At 53.0% G+C, this 14410-nt stretch overlaps 1 protein-coding gene across 6 annotated transcripts in view; it reads right to left on the minus strand.

Moving 5' to 3' along the window:
- Positions 1–14410, minus strand: part of CCDC30 (coiled-coil domain containing 30) — a 47250-nt gene that overhangs the window by 32668 nt on the left and 172 nt on the right. For 2 of the 6 annotated variants that reach the window (XM_074560563.1, XM_074560562.1), the window contains exons 1-5: positions 12391–14312; positions 11625–11792; positions 11108–11228; positions 4771–4961; positions 267–356 (exon numbers count right to left, since the gene is read on the minus strand). In XM_074560563.1, the coding sequence (XP_074416664.1) occupies positions 267–356; positions 4771–4961; positions 11108–11228; positions 11625–11792; positions 12391–12831 (1011 nt within the window). In that variant the 5' untranslated portion in view covers positions 12832–14312. Of the gene's footprint in view, positions 1–266; positions 357–4770; positions 4962–10993; positions 11229–11624; positions 11793–12390; position 14410 lie in introns of those variants that run through there. The other 4 variants (XM_074560565.1, XM_074560560.1, XM_074560561.1 and 1 more) reach the window with 4 other exon arrangements.

Genomic DNA, 14410 nt, shown 5'->3' on the forward strand with positions numbered 1-14410 from the left:
ATTCCTCACCACCTTGACTTTGACCCACTCATCTCCAATGACATTTCTTTGACTTATCATTAAAGGTAGGCGAGCGCTCACAAGCCAGCCCTGACCCAAAGCTGGTGAGATGTTAACCCTGGCTCTCGGCAGAAGCGATTAATTCGTGCGTAGCACCAGCTAAAACCAATTAAAAAAAACCTCACAGCACGCTCAAGAACAGGCCCACCGCTTGAAATCTCAACCACGGGCCACGCCATCAGCAAGAAAACGCGCAAATACATTACCTGATTCATTGCCTCTCCAGTAAGCTGCGTGGATTCGTGCTGCTGTCGGAGTTCATCTTCTAACGTCTGATGAACGTGGTGAAACTCATCCTTGCACAGAAAGAGATTTTAGTAAATCAACACCACCAGAACACGTGCTGCCACGTATCCTTAGACACCGTGTGTAGGATTTTCTGCTTCAACACATCTTGGTTAGAAGGGGGTTTGTAATCATACCTTATGTTTGAAAAGAACGTTTCAACCAGAGTTATCCCAAATCCTCGTGAAAATCCCTCAGTTGTCTCAGCTACTACTGGGAACTCTGCGGGTTCACTACTTTTTTTTGGTTTTTTTAAACCTGTGATCTCCTTCGCCTCTTCCTTTTAGAGCCCGCGGGCTCAGCTTTGCCCAAAGCAATGTATTTGGGACTGAGCGGGCTTGACTCGCTTCATCAGAGCAACGCTGGGTCACCTCCCCACATCCCTCTCTCTTGAGCCGCTTATCGAGTTAACAGACCCCTGCTCCCCTGCAGCCAGCGCACGGGAACCAGCACCAAGGATGCGCTAACGCTCAGGGGGTCGGCTGTCATTAATATTTTGCACCTCGGCTCTAGAGAGGTGAGCGTGCTTGCATGCGCAGAGCTCAGAAAGCATTTCCCCACCCAGAGACGACTACACGAAGACGCATGTTTGTACCCCGGCTTTTTGCATTAGCGAGGATGCATCAAAATAAAAAAAAAAAAAAAAAAAAAAATCAATTATGCTTGAGCTGTCCAGCTAAAAGCTGCATTCATTTCTGTAACGGACAGGAACGTATCCGGACCTTCGGTCTAAGGGTGAAACAAGTACGTAACAGGTCATTTGCGAATAAGAAAGGCTACATGTTCCAGTAAACGGAGTAACAAGAGCAATTAACCTATTAACCTGTAACACTGCCGCGGCTCTAATGATTCTGTAAAACAAGTGTGCTGCTACCCCAAACAACGGAGCGCTTAATCAACAGTTTCTAGTTCACAAGCACAGACAGCAATGACATCATCCGGGGAGAAGAAACAGTCCGCTTTAGAGAAACTGTTTTCCTGGGAAATAGATCTCCGGTCTGTCTGTCACCTGGTTTTAAAAACACAGAGAGAAAGGTGCCCAGTGTAAGAATCCCAAAGAAGTTGTGTTTGATTAACACTGGTGCTAAGCACCAGTATATGTTAGGGGCGGACATGCTGGGAAGCAGCTCTGAGGAGAAGGACCTGGGGGTCCTGGTAGACAGCAAATTATCCATGAGCCAGCAGCGTGCCCTTGTCGCCAAGAAGGCCAATGGCATCCTGGGCTGCATAGGGAAGAGTGTGGCCAGTAGGTCGAGGGAGGTCATTCTCCCCCTCTACTCTGCACTGGTGAGGCCACAACTGGAGTACTGTGTCCAGTTTTGGGCTCCCCAGTTCAAGAGGGACAGGGAACTACTGGAGCGAGTCCAGCGAAGGGCAACCAAGATGATTATGGGACTGGAGCACCTCCCTGATGAGGAAAGGCTGAGAGAGCTGGGACTCTTTAGCCTGGAGAAGAGAAGGTTGAGGGGGGACCTGATTAATGTTTACAAGTATCTAAAGGGTGGGTTGAAGGAGGACGGAGCCAGGCTCTTTTCAACGGTTCCCAGCGACAGGACGAGGGGCAACGGGCACAAGTTGGAACATAGGAAGTTCCGTTCAAATACACGGAAAAACTTCTTTACGGCGAGGGTGACAGAGCACTGGAACAGGCTGCCCAGGGAGGGTGTGGAGTCCCCTTCTCGGGAGATTTTCAAGACCCGCCTGGATGCAGCCCTGAGGGATGTGCTTTAGGCAATCCTGCTCTAGCAGGGGAGTGGGACTAGATGATCTCTAGAGGTCCCTTCCAACTCTGAAGATTCCGTGATTCGCAACGAGGAGCGTTAATCTTACAATGGGTTTCGATCATGCAAGAATATATTTCCCTTTAATAAGTCTCGTTCCTCAAAACAGCTGCACGTGAAGTGGGTAAAAATCAGGTATTTACAGCCTTGTCCACCTACTAGGGGACTCTGGCACCATGGAGAGGAGGAATTCAAGTCAACTCCACGCTGCACTTCACACAGAGAGTGCCTACGTTGTCTCCCCGTACAGCACTTCGCCTTGGCTCTGTCCTTCAGCCAGCCCAGCTGCACCAGCGCTCTCTCCATCTTCACCCAGCAGCCAAGACCAGGCTGGTTACAGAAACATGGTCGTTACAGGATCATTGGAAAGAAGGGTCCCGCGAGGGGACTGCTCGGAGAAGTCAGCTGCACCCTCAACGACAAGCTCTGCGCGAGAAGGCTTGGATACGCCGCCAGGCTTGCGGGCACCTGCGTCCTCCGTTTGCCCTGGCCCCACTGCCCTTGCTCAGCCGCGGCTCCGAAGGAAGTGCAAATCCAATCACAGCTGGTAAATGCTTGGGAGAAGACGTGGTTAACTGGTGTTTCACTGGAAGCTCTGCTTCCCCTTTTTAACTACAGTGGGGTTTCTACCACAATGCTTCGCAGGAAAAAATGGCGTGCTCGCAGCAAATATTTGCGTCAAATGACAGGGATTCACGGGCAGATTACTCGGGATTTGCAGAGAGGTGTTTTCTATCCAAGAGCAGGGGACAGCACATCGGGGCAGATTCTCTTCCTCACTTCAAACAGATTCTTTGATTCCAAGGTGGATATTTACACCTGAAGGTGTTACTGTACCATGGGTGAATCCTGAATGACACCCAGCTCTGCAGTAGTTAGGCATATTGGGGCTCTCCAGCCAGAAAGGGATGCTCTTGAGGTCGGTAAAATCCCAAGTGGCACAGAAAAGGTGGATAAAAAGGCAATTGTTCACTGCCTCTGAACACAAGAGCTGGAGAGCATCAAACGGAGCCAGGAGACAGCAGGCTGAGACAAAGGAACTTCATGTGGCAGTGGCTGAGCTGCGGAAGTCCTTGCTACAAGACGTCGATGATATTAAGAAAACTGCGTGGGTTTAACAAGCAACCAAATTCACGGAAGATAAAAACGAATCAAGGACTACTAGACACAACGGCACCTCTGGTACCGACACTACACACCACTGGAGGCAAGGGGAGCACTGGCGATGAACTGTCACGACATGTTTGCCCTCCTATGAACCCGTCTTCTGAGGTTTTGCATTTGGCTCCTGGTCAGATGGTGCCAACGCAGCCCAGAGCACGCTGAGCTGCTCAGCGGGTCTGCCGAGCCTCCCTCCTTCAGCGAGCTCGCCCAAAAAAAGCCCAAGAAGCTTCTCAACTCCAAACCAGTTTTATCAGAATGAAAAACTAGAACCTAAAAACTGTAGAAAGTTCAAGGTAGCGACAGCAGACGAGACAGCAATGAAGTGCTCTGTCTGCAAGTCTTTTACCTGCTTGTGCCCCAGCCAACGCCACGTTGGAGGTCACCAAACCCTGCTGGGTCCCCCCCTGTCCCCAGGAGGGCTTTCCTGGGAATCCTGGCTGGCTGCTCTTTGCTGGGGCTGCAGCAACTGGCCCTCTCGTGTCCCCCTCGCAGCCTGGAGCCGTCTCCCCTAAGCTCACCCCCCGGGGTCCCCAGGCAGGAGCAACCCCTCTCCCTCCAGGGGGACAACCCGGCCTGGCCACTTCGGAAGTGGCAGAAGGAGAGTGGGAAAAAGAAAAAGACTTAATGCTCTGCATCACAAATCCTGCAGGGCTAAACAGGGCCTAGACCTGACCCAGCACAGCAATTTTTATGCTCCTGTATGTCCAACAGCCATTGCTGTCAGAAGTAAGTTATGGATGAGGCCAGGGGGAATAGCAACGTGGGAGAAACAGCTACAAGGCCTGGGCTCCAGCTCCATGAAACAGCCATACTCAGGAGCAGGTGGAAATCGGTGGCCTTGGTGGGAGGGAGATCTCCCTAACTGAGGTGATCGGTCACAAACTGCCTCTCCAACACGCAGCAGCTGCTGCTCCTCCTCCACCATTTGTCAGTGCTCTTCATCTCGACCTCGGAAAGCAAAGACTCAAGACATGGAAGGTCCTCTCTAACCTGCCAATCATCAAGTCACGCTGTGAAATTCATTTCCTAAGCTCAGTTTGTAAAGAGAGGTTTGCTCAACTTCCACCCTCTAGCTCAGCAGCCAGAAGACAAGGAAAGAGTTTTAATCTCACCTAAAGTATAGGGAAATTTTTTTTTCTTCAATTAATGGCTTTCAGGGGAACTCAGTCACCTGGAATTAAACACTGGATCATCGAGAAATCTGGATTAGTAGAAAATCATTACGCAGTGAAGATCCTCAGACCAACTCTATCACAAACTCTTCAACATTTGCTCTGTTAAAATTAACCCTATGCAAGATGTGGGAGCAAATCAAGTGTAAGTACACGTGTGTGAAAACTAATAAAGAAATCAACTTCAGCGTTAAGGATCCCCGGTGTCCTCATAGATAGGAGAAATATTTTTACTTTAAAAAAAAAATATCCCGAAGACAATCTCTTTCCCCAACGTGCTTTCAGAGAGCCTGAGCAGCAGCAGGTACCTGAAGCTGTGCCGCACACAGCCTGTCTATGCAGCCGCGTGAATTCAACTTCTGATCTGCGATCTCCAGTTTCTCCAGCAGCGTCGTTCTTTCTACCAGTAAATAAGCAATCTGTTCGCTGGCATGACTGTGAGCTATTTCGGACAAGCCTTCCTGTTCCAGCATCTCCTCCACCTCCTTCAGCTGGGCTTCTGCAAGACAAGGCTTTTTGTGAGCAGAGGAACAAACAAAGCCCAATTCCTCCCGGATCTGCGTCCTGGCTCCTCCAAACACTCCCCACCGCAACAGCCCTGGAGCTCACCAGCAGCTCATAAAACATTTAGTCTCTTTTCTTGCTTCCCGCCTCCCGTCCCCTCTTCTAATCCCACTGTCCCAAAGTTTCTGCTCACATCCACCACCCCGCCTGCCAAGCAAGTGATAGGACCTGCTCCATCCAGACTGGGTTCTCCTGCCTTGCTTTAAGTGGGAGAGTTATTGCCATCATTTTCCTCTACCCAGTGGCTAAGTTTCACCAGCCTGGTTATCCACAACCCTTTTACGCCTTAATACAATGTGGTGGCAATTAAACAAGAGATTAAAAAGGCATGGAGAGAAACAAGGCGGACAGGCAATCACATAAACGTTTACTTTGGAAGAAGAGACACAAAATACCGCATCGCTCATACGAGCGGAGCAGCGCTATTTTCCTACGGACTGTCTGGCAGGGAGGTGGATCCGAATATCTTATTTTTCCCCAGGCACAGCAGCGACGCAGAGCAGCGCCTGGTGCATTGCGCGCAGTGGAGGTCAGGGCGTTGGATCCCATGCGATCTGGTACAAAAGCACGGCGAGGAACCAGCAAGGGCCTGAAGCAGTTGGAGAAGCAGCTTCCGTGGGCACAAAGGGACTCTGAGTACTTCTGAAAACATGGCCTGAGAAATCACTCCCTGAACAGCGTTCCTGACCCGTTCCTCCAAAACCAGCCATAAACCCAGGCTAAGGACTGCTCCTGGTAACTCAGACCTGTTGTTTGAAGGCGTCCGGTAGAATTAAAGGAGCAAAAAATCCTTTTAGAATTAAACTGTTGATTCGTCACCATTTATCCCAAAATTATAGCTAGGAAGAGACCGTACTGGGAAAAAAGTCAAGATTCAATGGCCTCCAAGGCAAACAGATGATGACAACATTGGCACCGTTGTGTTTGTGCAACAAACGGTGGTTAAAAAGAGCCCCTCGCTCACACGGTTGGAAATTTATCTGCCAGGAGAACACGAGGAACCTTTGGTCTCCTGCGTGGTCAGGGCAGCAATGCCCGCACTGGATCCAATAGCTTGTTCAGCTATGGAAGTGTTTTTCAAAACCTCCCTATTTAATTCATTCTGAAAAGAAAACCAACAAACCCTGCGCCAAATTTCTAGCCCAAACTAGATTATAAAGGTTTCCGAGTGCTGTAGGATGGGAAGTGGGGGGAATTGTGGGTTCTGTACGGAGGAAGGAGGGATATTCGCACGCTTTCACTGCTTAAGGAGCTAGAGTTAGACATCTAAAGTTCAGCAGAGCAAATATTCCTTGTACTGTTACACAGGATACATACACAGCTCTGGATAAGCGTGTTCCTCACTTCCATACACTGGATTTAACAGGGGACCCAGTGCAATCACATCCTAAGGCTCAAATCAATCGCATGTTTCCACTCCGCATTTCGCGGCCAGCTCTGTCCAGCCCTATGGATGGAAAACACCCTGCGGTTTCCCGTTCGCCTTCCCCCGTGGTTACAAATTACGGCTTGTTCAATGAAGAGGTCAAACATGGCTGACTTGCAGCTTCCCTGCGCAAAGCAGAACAAAATATTGCGTTCTGCAGTTTAAAAATAGCTGGCCACTTGCTCCACGTGCATTACGAAGAGCCCACAGCTCGTACTCAACTGAATTCCCCCTTGCCTCCAACCTGCCTTGCCACTTCTTCCCACGGTTTTGCCAATTCCCGTGTAAAATAAGCTGAAAGTTCCTCTCTTGTATGGCCAGAAACGGGACAACCGTCTTCCTGTAGGACCGATGCTCTCATCTCATATGGTGGCTCTTACACTGACAGCTTTCGTGCAAGTACTTCCCCTGCACAACAATATAGTTTGGGGTAACAGGATCTAGACATCTTCCCCAGGCTGAAGAGGGAAAAACGATTTGGGAGGATGAGGGGAGCCTGCCGCACACCGCATGGATTACCTGCTTGTAAAAACCCATGAATTTCTTAAGAGTATCTCCAACACCTTCCCTGCCACATCCACCGCGTCCCATTTGAGAAGGGCAAACACCTCGTAGGAGCAATGTGGCACTGATGCGTTCCTGCCAGGAGGCATCTCCGGCACCACCTCTGCACACTCGCTTCTTTGGAAGGGAGTTTTATGTTCGCAAAGGTGTCTTACCCCAGGAAGTTTCTCAGAAATAAGCAGTCTGCTGGTATCCTCACACCCACCACAGAAGCCGCATCCTCTCGTCCATGCTGGGTACGTTCAAGCAGAGCAGCTGTTACGATAAACGAGATGAGCCTACGACTATTTAACTCTTTTTGTTTCGCTTTTTAAACAAATCGAGGCAAGCCTTCAGCAGCGTTTTACTACAGTTATGTTTGTTTTTCAGAAAGGCTCTTGGTAATGCAGCGCATGAGTTATCGATTTGCCCTCCAAAAACACCGATGCGTATTTGACAAGAACCATCGGAAACGGATTACGAACTGCCTCGAGGAAAGGAAAAATTTCACTCTGGGCAGAGGTACCAAATGAGGTAAAGCTCAGATCAATAGCCCAACATAAAACCAGCAGTGCCTGCTCTCTAGAGTAACCCTTCGAGCCCATTCGAGGCAAGAAGTAAACGTGTAAGCAGAAACTTACTTTTTATCACCAGAAACAGCTTTTAGCAGATCTAACTGCTCCCAGCGATCCTCAGACCAAGCAGAGCTTCGGATCCGTTTGGCTGCTTGAGGAAGGGGGAGCGCGCTCAGCCCTGGGAGCCCGCCCAAGCGACATCCTGCATTTACCCAAGCCTTTGCCTCTTCCCTTCCCCATCCCACAGCTCCCCGGAGCCGGGACTCCCAAGTGTCCCTACAAGCAAGGTCAGGACGGATCCTGGCCACTTGCACCTCACCATTCGCAGGTCAGGCCCCTCCTTTGTACCACAGGCTTGAACCAGCCTCTGTCCTCAACTGCCCCTTCCCATCTGAACTCGTTACCGTTTCCCAAAAGCTCCCTACCACCATCCTCTGCTCTTGCCTTGCCCACGTTTTGTTTAACAACCCCAGTAGAATGGGGTCTGCCTTTCCACGAGACCCTTCTCCAGCCCCATCTGCAGTATCATCTTGTCCCTACTAAGGACAGCCAGCCACCCCACAAACATAAGAGGTGGGGGTAAGACCCAGAGGACAACCAACTTCTAGTCCATAGAATCACAGAATGGTGTGCGTTGGAAGGGACCCTAAAGATCACGTCGTTCCGACCCCTTCCACTAGACCGGTGGAAGGCTCCAAGCCCCGTCCAACCTGGCCTTGAACCCCTCCAGGGATGGGGCAGCCACAGCTTCTCTGGGCAACCTGGGCCAGGGGCTCACCGCCCTCACACCAAAGAATTCCTTCCTCAGATCTCATCTCAATCTCCCCTCTTGCAGTTTGACACCGTTCCCCCTCGTCCTATCGCTACACGCCCTTGTAAAAAGTCCCTCCCCTGCTTTCTTGTAGGCCCCTTCAGATACTGGAAAGCTGCTCTAAGGTCTCGCCAGAGCCTTCTCTTCTCCAGGCTGAACATCCCCAACTCTCCCAGTTCAAGACCTTCAGCTTGTCCTCCACCCTACAGGGCGCAGGAGGCATCCCTGGGTTAGTTTACACAAGCCCTGATGAAAAGCAGAGGCCCAGGGAACAGCCGCAGCGATGCGGCACCTGACCCTGCAGCAGAGGTTACGTTAGAGCCCCAGAGCAGGCAGTGACCTGACAGAAGTCTTTGAGAAAGAGCAGCAGCAGCGATGGGCAGTGCTTCTTTCAGTGAAGAGGCTGACCTGCGAAGCAAAAGGCCAGTCCCTCAAGAAAACAACCTACAAGCATCCCAAAACACACCAGGGCTGGCATCTCGCCCTGCAGAGGACAGCCTGGTGGAAGGCAGGGCTTCACCCCCTGCCCAGATCACTAAATCATCAGTGCGTATCGCAGGACCGCAGCTAATGCCCTCAGTAAGGCAATAGCAAGTCTTAAAAACCAAAGTCTGACCGTGATATCCCAAAGAAAACTCCTCCAGAGAGCTGCAGAGAAACACCGTATGGCACCAAAGCGCCGCAGAACCACAAAACCCCCTCGGGGACGGCTTGCTCGCAATTAGTAACCCAGCAGGGTAAGGGACACGGTTCTGTGTTTCCATTCGAGTGTTAATCATTGCTCAACAGCCACAAAAATCCCTAAAAGATGGAAAAAGTCCAAAGGAGCAGAGGCGCTACGCGGAAATAAATGCAAAGCCAGGTTTGGGAACATTTTTGTCATTTGCCTGCCACCTCGTGGGGAAGATGAGAGAAGAACCAGTAATAAAGTTTTCTGCCACAGCGACGCTTGCAAAGGCTCATTAGTCATTTAAACCCTTGTGTACCAGCATTTTCAACACTAAATGATGGCTTTGCGTGCCCGGAGGAACCAGATTTTCAGGCAGTGCTTAAGCGCGCCCATCTTTATTATCTTTTGTCCTGCACGTGGGTCGGGGCAATCCCAACCACAAATACAGGACGGGTGGGGAACGGATTGAAAGAAGCTCTGAGGAGAAGGACTTGGGGGTCCTGGTTGATGAGAAGCTCAACGTGACCTGGCAACGCACGCTGGCAGCCCAGAAAGCCGACCACATCCTGGGCTGCATCAAAAGCAGCGTGGCATGCAGGGCGAGGGAGGGGATTCTGCCCCTCTGCTCCGGTGAGATCCCACCGGGAATACTGTGTGCAGCTTTGGAGTCCCCAACATAAGAAGGACATGGATAGGTCTAGAGGAGGGCCATGAAGATGATCAAAGGGCTGGAGCCCCTCTGCTGTGAGGACAGGCTGAGAGAGTTGGGATTGTTCAGCCTGGAGAAGAGAAGGCTCCGGGGAGACCATATAGAAGCCTTCCTGTATTTAAGCAGGGCCTACGAGAAAGATGTGGAGAGACTCTTTATCAGGGAGTGTAGTGAGAGGACGAGGGGGAAGGGTTTTACACTGCAAGAGGGGAGATTGAGATGAGATCTGAGGAAGAAATTCTTTGGTGTGAGGGCGGTGAGCCCCTGGCCCAGGTTGCCCAGAGAAGCTGTGGCTGCCCCATCCCTGGAGGGGTTCAAGGCCAGGTTGGACGGGGCTTGGAGCAACCTGGGCTGGTGGGAGGTGTCCCTGCCCAGGGCAGGGGGGTGGAACTAGATAATCTTTAAGGTCCCCTTCAACCCGAACCATTCTATGATCTTTGAGAAGTCTCTCCCATCAAATGCGCTCCCTGAAAGCCGCAGGCTGGCCAAAACTGAACAGAGACTCAAAACTGCACGTAATTTCCCCAAATTCCTGCATTTGCTGCCCCAAACAAAGCGTGCATAACAAAGAAACTGTTCAAGCTGTGCCGACACCCCCGATTTTACCTTAGGCCCAAGATAATACGCACCACAAAAGCAGAAGTTACTGATAACGGTGTGCTGCTATTAGCAGTACCCAAAGCACAACAGAAGACTAGGAAGACTGAAGAAAATCAAGAACTAAACCCAACAAAATGTATCTGCCCTTACTGGAAGCGATTCCAGGGTTTGAGAAGAAAGCAAATCATTTGAAGTGAAACAATTTGTTTTAAACAAAATGACTATACTGGAATAAGCGCACGGGACAAGTTTGGAATCACCATCGCAAACGTATCACCACCCTTCGAAGTTGTTTTAAAACACGTGGACTTTGTCTAAACCAAAGCCAATGGCCAGTTCACTGACTTCAGTGGGAACGCAGCTCGACATTCAGTTACCTAAGGAGTCGCTGCCAATTAATGCAGAGTTGGAAAACAAACAGCAGCACCAATTCTGTTCTTCGGACAGCCTGTGGGAGACGGTTAGTGCAACAACAGAGCCACACGATGCGAGAAACTGCCTGAATCCCTGAATAAGGACAGTAAAAGCAGACAAGAACCTCTACGTCGATTACAAATCGGTTCCAGTATGTCATTAACGCTCCTGCCAACCTCCCGAACAACATACCACGCGTGCTGCTCTAGCGGAACTCACTGAGAAACGCCGCTCTGCTCTCAAGGCAGCTTTAGACCGGCTTGGCTGAAAGACCCGTACGCCACTGCCTGCCATCGCCTCTCCTCGGGCCGCGCTGGGGAGGGAAAGGATTACCCTGCTGCAGCTGCAGCCGCCTCAGCTCAAGCCTGAGCTGGTCGTTTTCTTTTTCATATTCGGTGGTGAGTGCGTCCCGTTCCTCCGTCAGGTTGCGGACGTGGCCCACGTAGCTTTCCACCTGGAAACACAGAAAACATCGCTCTACCTGAGCCTGTTTGCCAACGCCCGGCCTGCAAATCGCTCCCCATCCCCCCGTTTTGAGGATAACCTCAAACATTTGTAGGACACGGCTTCTCTGTGCCTTTGTGACATCTGGGGATGTTAAAAACTTGACCGAAGGGTCTGGGAGGCGGGAGGGGATGGAGGCAGGGAGGTGCTGGGAACTCTTGACCTGGGGAGATGCTGGGCGCTCTCTGGCTCCCCAGGGAGGGGAACCGGGAGCTCCCGAGGGTATGAGGGAAGCAGATTTTGGCTGTGAGCATCCATGAACCCACTGCTGGTGCGAAAAGAGGGGAAAACAGGAACGTTTGGGCCCGGCTGGGCTAAAAACCAAAGGGGGAACTCCGGCCCTTACGTCTCTCATCTCCTCGGCCCTCCGCCGCTCCAGCTCGCCCAGCCGGGCCTCGGCGCGTCGCAGCAGCCGCCAGGCCAGGCCCAGCTGCTCCTCGGCCGGGGCGGCGGGGTCGGCGCCCTCCGCCCGCAGCCAGCGGCGGACGGTCTCTGCCGGCACCGGGGCCTCCGCCTGCGGGGGAACCGAGAGCAGCCGTGAGCGAGGGGGGTCCGGCGGTCACCGTGCGTGTGTGTCTCCCCCCACCCCCCAGTCCCGGGCACCCACCGGGGCGGCGGCGGCCGCCTCCATGCGGCATGGGGCCAGGCCGCCCCCCCACCGGCGCCATGGCAACGGGCGGCCCCAGCGCCCCGCCCCGGCCACGCCCCCTCACAGACCGCGCCCCGCCCCGGCCACGCCCCCTCACAGACCGCGCCCCTCGTGTCTAGGCCACGGGCTCCGGGCCGCCACGGGCTCCGGGCCGCCACGGGCTCCGGGCCGCCACGGGCTCCGGGCCGCCACGGGCTCCGGGCCGCCACGGGCTCCGGGCCGCCACGGGCTCCGGGCCGCCACGGGCTCCGGGCCGCCACGGGCTCCGGGCCGCCACGGGCTCCGGGCCGCCACGGGCTCCGGGCCGCCACGGGCTCCGGGCCGCCACGGGCTCCGGGCCGCCACGGGCTCCGGGCCGCCACGGGCTCCGGGCCGCCACGGGCCTTCTTCAGGTGACCAAGGAAGGAGAAATGTCCCACTCCCCCCCGCCCAAAAAAAACCTGGTGGCATTGCCCGTCCTCACCCATTCTCCAAGTCCACAGCACAAAGGATCTACCAAAAGGCTCCCGCTGGCACCAAAAATTAAGCAAAAACGGGCTGACGGTTTTTCTGGTTTTCTCCCAAGCCCCAAGTGAAGGTGCTGGAGATGAAGGGCTGTCACCCGAGGTAAAGCACGGGGGAGGCGCGGAGACGGAGAAACTGCAAGGGACAAAGTAGGCTTGGTCCTGCAGAGCTGCCACACCAGCTGAAGGCAAGAGGATAGTAGAGAAAAAAAAGACCAAGACATGGAGAAGAGACACACCACTTCTCGAAGGTGAGGACCTTCAACTGAGCAGAATCTGAGATCCTCAGAAAGTGCCATATGGCCCTGGACCTGCAGAAGTTGCTTCCTACTCACAGTACTGCAGCCAGCATCCCCAAAAGAGGAGTTCTGGTGCCCGAACGCTGCCAGCACCAGAGGCATTGGTGGGATGGGAGCTCTGGAGGTCTCAGTTCCACCTCCCGTTCACAGCGGGACCACCATGGCACTGGAGCGGGGTGGCTGGGGCTTAGTTTGAGCTTTAAAAGTGTCCCCAACCTGGGCTTTGCCACCCTCCTGAAGAAGGAGGGGACATCCTGCAGGAAGCCCACGGCTGCGAGTCGAACGGCGCAGCCCCTCAAGACTCCTGCAGGGTCCCAGACAGGGGATCTCCCAGTCTCCTCCTCCAGAACTTGAGATTGTTTCTCTCCTTCGCCATCGCGGAAGTCCAGAATCCTCCAAAGACAGCGTTTGCTGCACTTCTCCCACCCCTGGTCCCAACGCTCCTGCAAGGGCACGTTCAACACACCCACATTTTTATAGTCTCCCCTTTGCCAGCCCACCCTGTGTCTTTCTGCAAGACTCCAAAGACGGACAACGGAAGCCACATCACTCACAGGGCCCGATGGTCACCTCCGACACATGCTGGAAGAGCAAGACAGGCGTTTCTCAGAGCACACAACGCGTGCGCAGGACGTTCCCCCATCTTCTCCTTCCCTACTTGCATGTCTCCCGATGGGCACTTCCCACATCTCCGGATGACGGTCTCCACCCCCGTTCTCTCTCCACCTTCTGCAAGTGTCAGTCCCGGCCACACGGAAGTTGTTAATTTTTCTCCTGACGAGTTACTAGTGAGATGCCAGCACTCCTGACGAACCTGGACTGCTCCTCCCGCCGTAACCACATCCTCCCCACGCACCAGGACACTCCTTCAGCGCTCAGTGCTCCCTCCTGCCCCGCTGAGCCCATCCTCGTGCTCTTCTGGGTTTATTTTCCTCCTTTTATGAGCACGCCTGATTTCAGGTGATGAACGTCATTACAAAAGCACTGTGCCTTCTTGAACACTCGGTGGTTTTAGTGCAGAGTCTCACCTCTGGAGAGGCTTCAACTACGTTCTTGTCTGTTACTGTCTTTCCTTCCAGCAAATTTATTTCAAGGAAAACAGGTAAATAGGCACACAACGGACAGCGCTAGAGCTGGTAGAGTTAAGTTTTTTTACCACAAAATTGCACACTTTGCTTCTTGCAAGCATGAGGAACACATGCTTAGAAGCTGGTAACCACATGGAAGCAGGATTTAGAGGAAAACCAGGGACATCCCAGTTCTAACTCCATCTCCTTCCAAGGCTGATCACTGCTGCCCCTCGTGCTTTCATCTCCCACCCTCACCACCTACTGCGACCTCTTGTCCCCAAGCCACGCTCATGCTCCGTGCCGCCTGTCTCCTCGCCTTCACGCTACCCCTGCAACCCTCGGAACACCCAGGGATGGAAGGAAAACCTTTGCGAAACAGCTGCTTTAGGGACACCGCTACAGTACCTATGTTTTGAACTGTGTTTCTGAGCAGAGTTCTTGAAGCCTAGGTCCACGGAATCTCCCCCGGAGCAACGGATACTCTCTCCAAAGCCGTCAGCTCCTTTCCCCTCCGTCCTTTGCCGCGCTTGTTTCACCATCCACGTTCAACACCAGCTGACTGCCAGCTCTGCCGCTCCACTCCAGCGATAACAACAGAACATCATCTTTTC

The sequence above is a fragment of the Larus michahellis genome, chromosome 16, assembly GCF_964199755.1.
Source record: "Larus michahellis chromosome 16, bLarMic1.1, whole genome shotgun sequence".
NCBI lineage: Eukaryota > Metazoa > Chordata > Aves > Charadriiformes > Laridae > Larus > Larus michahellis.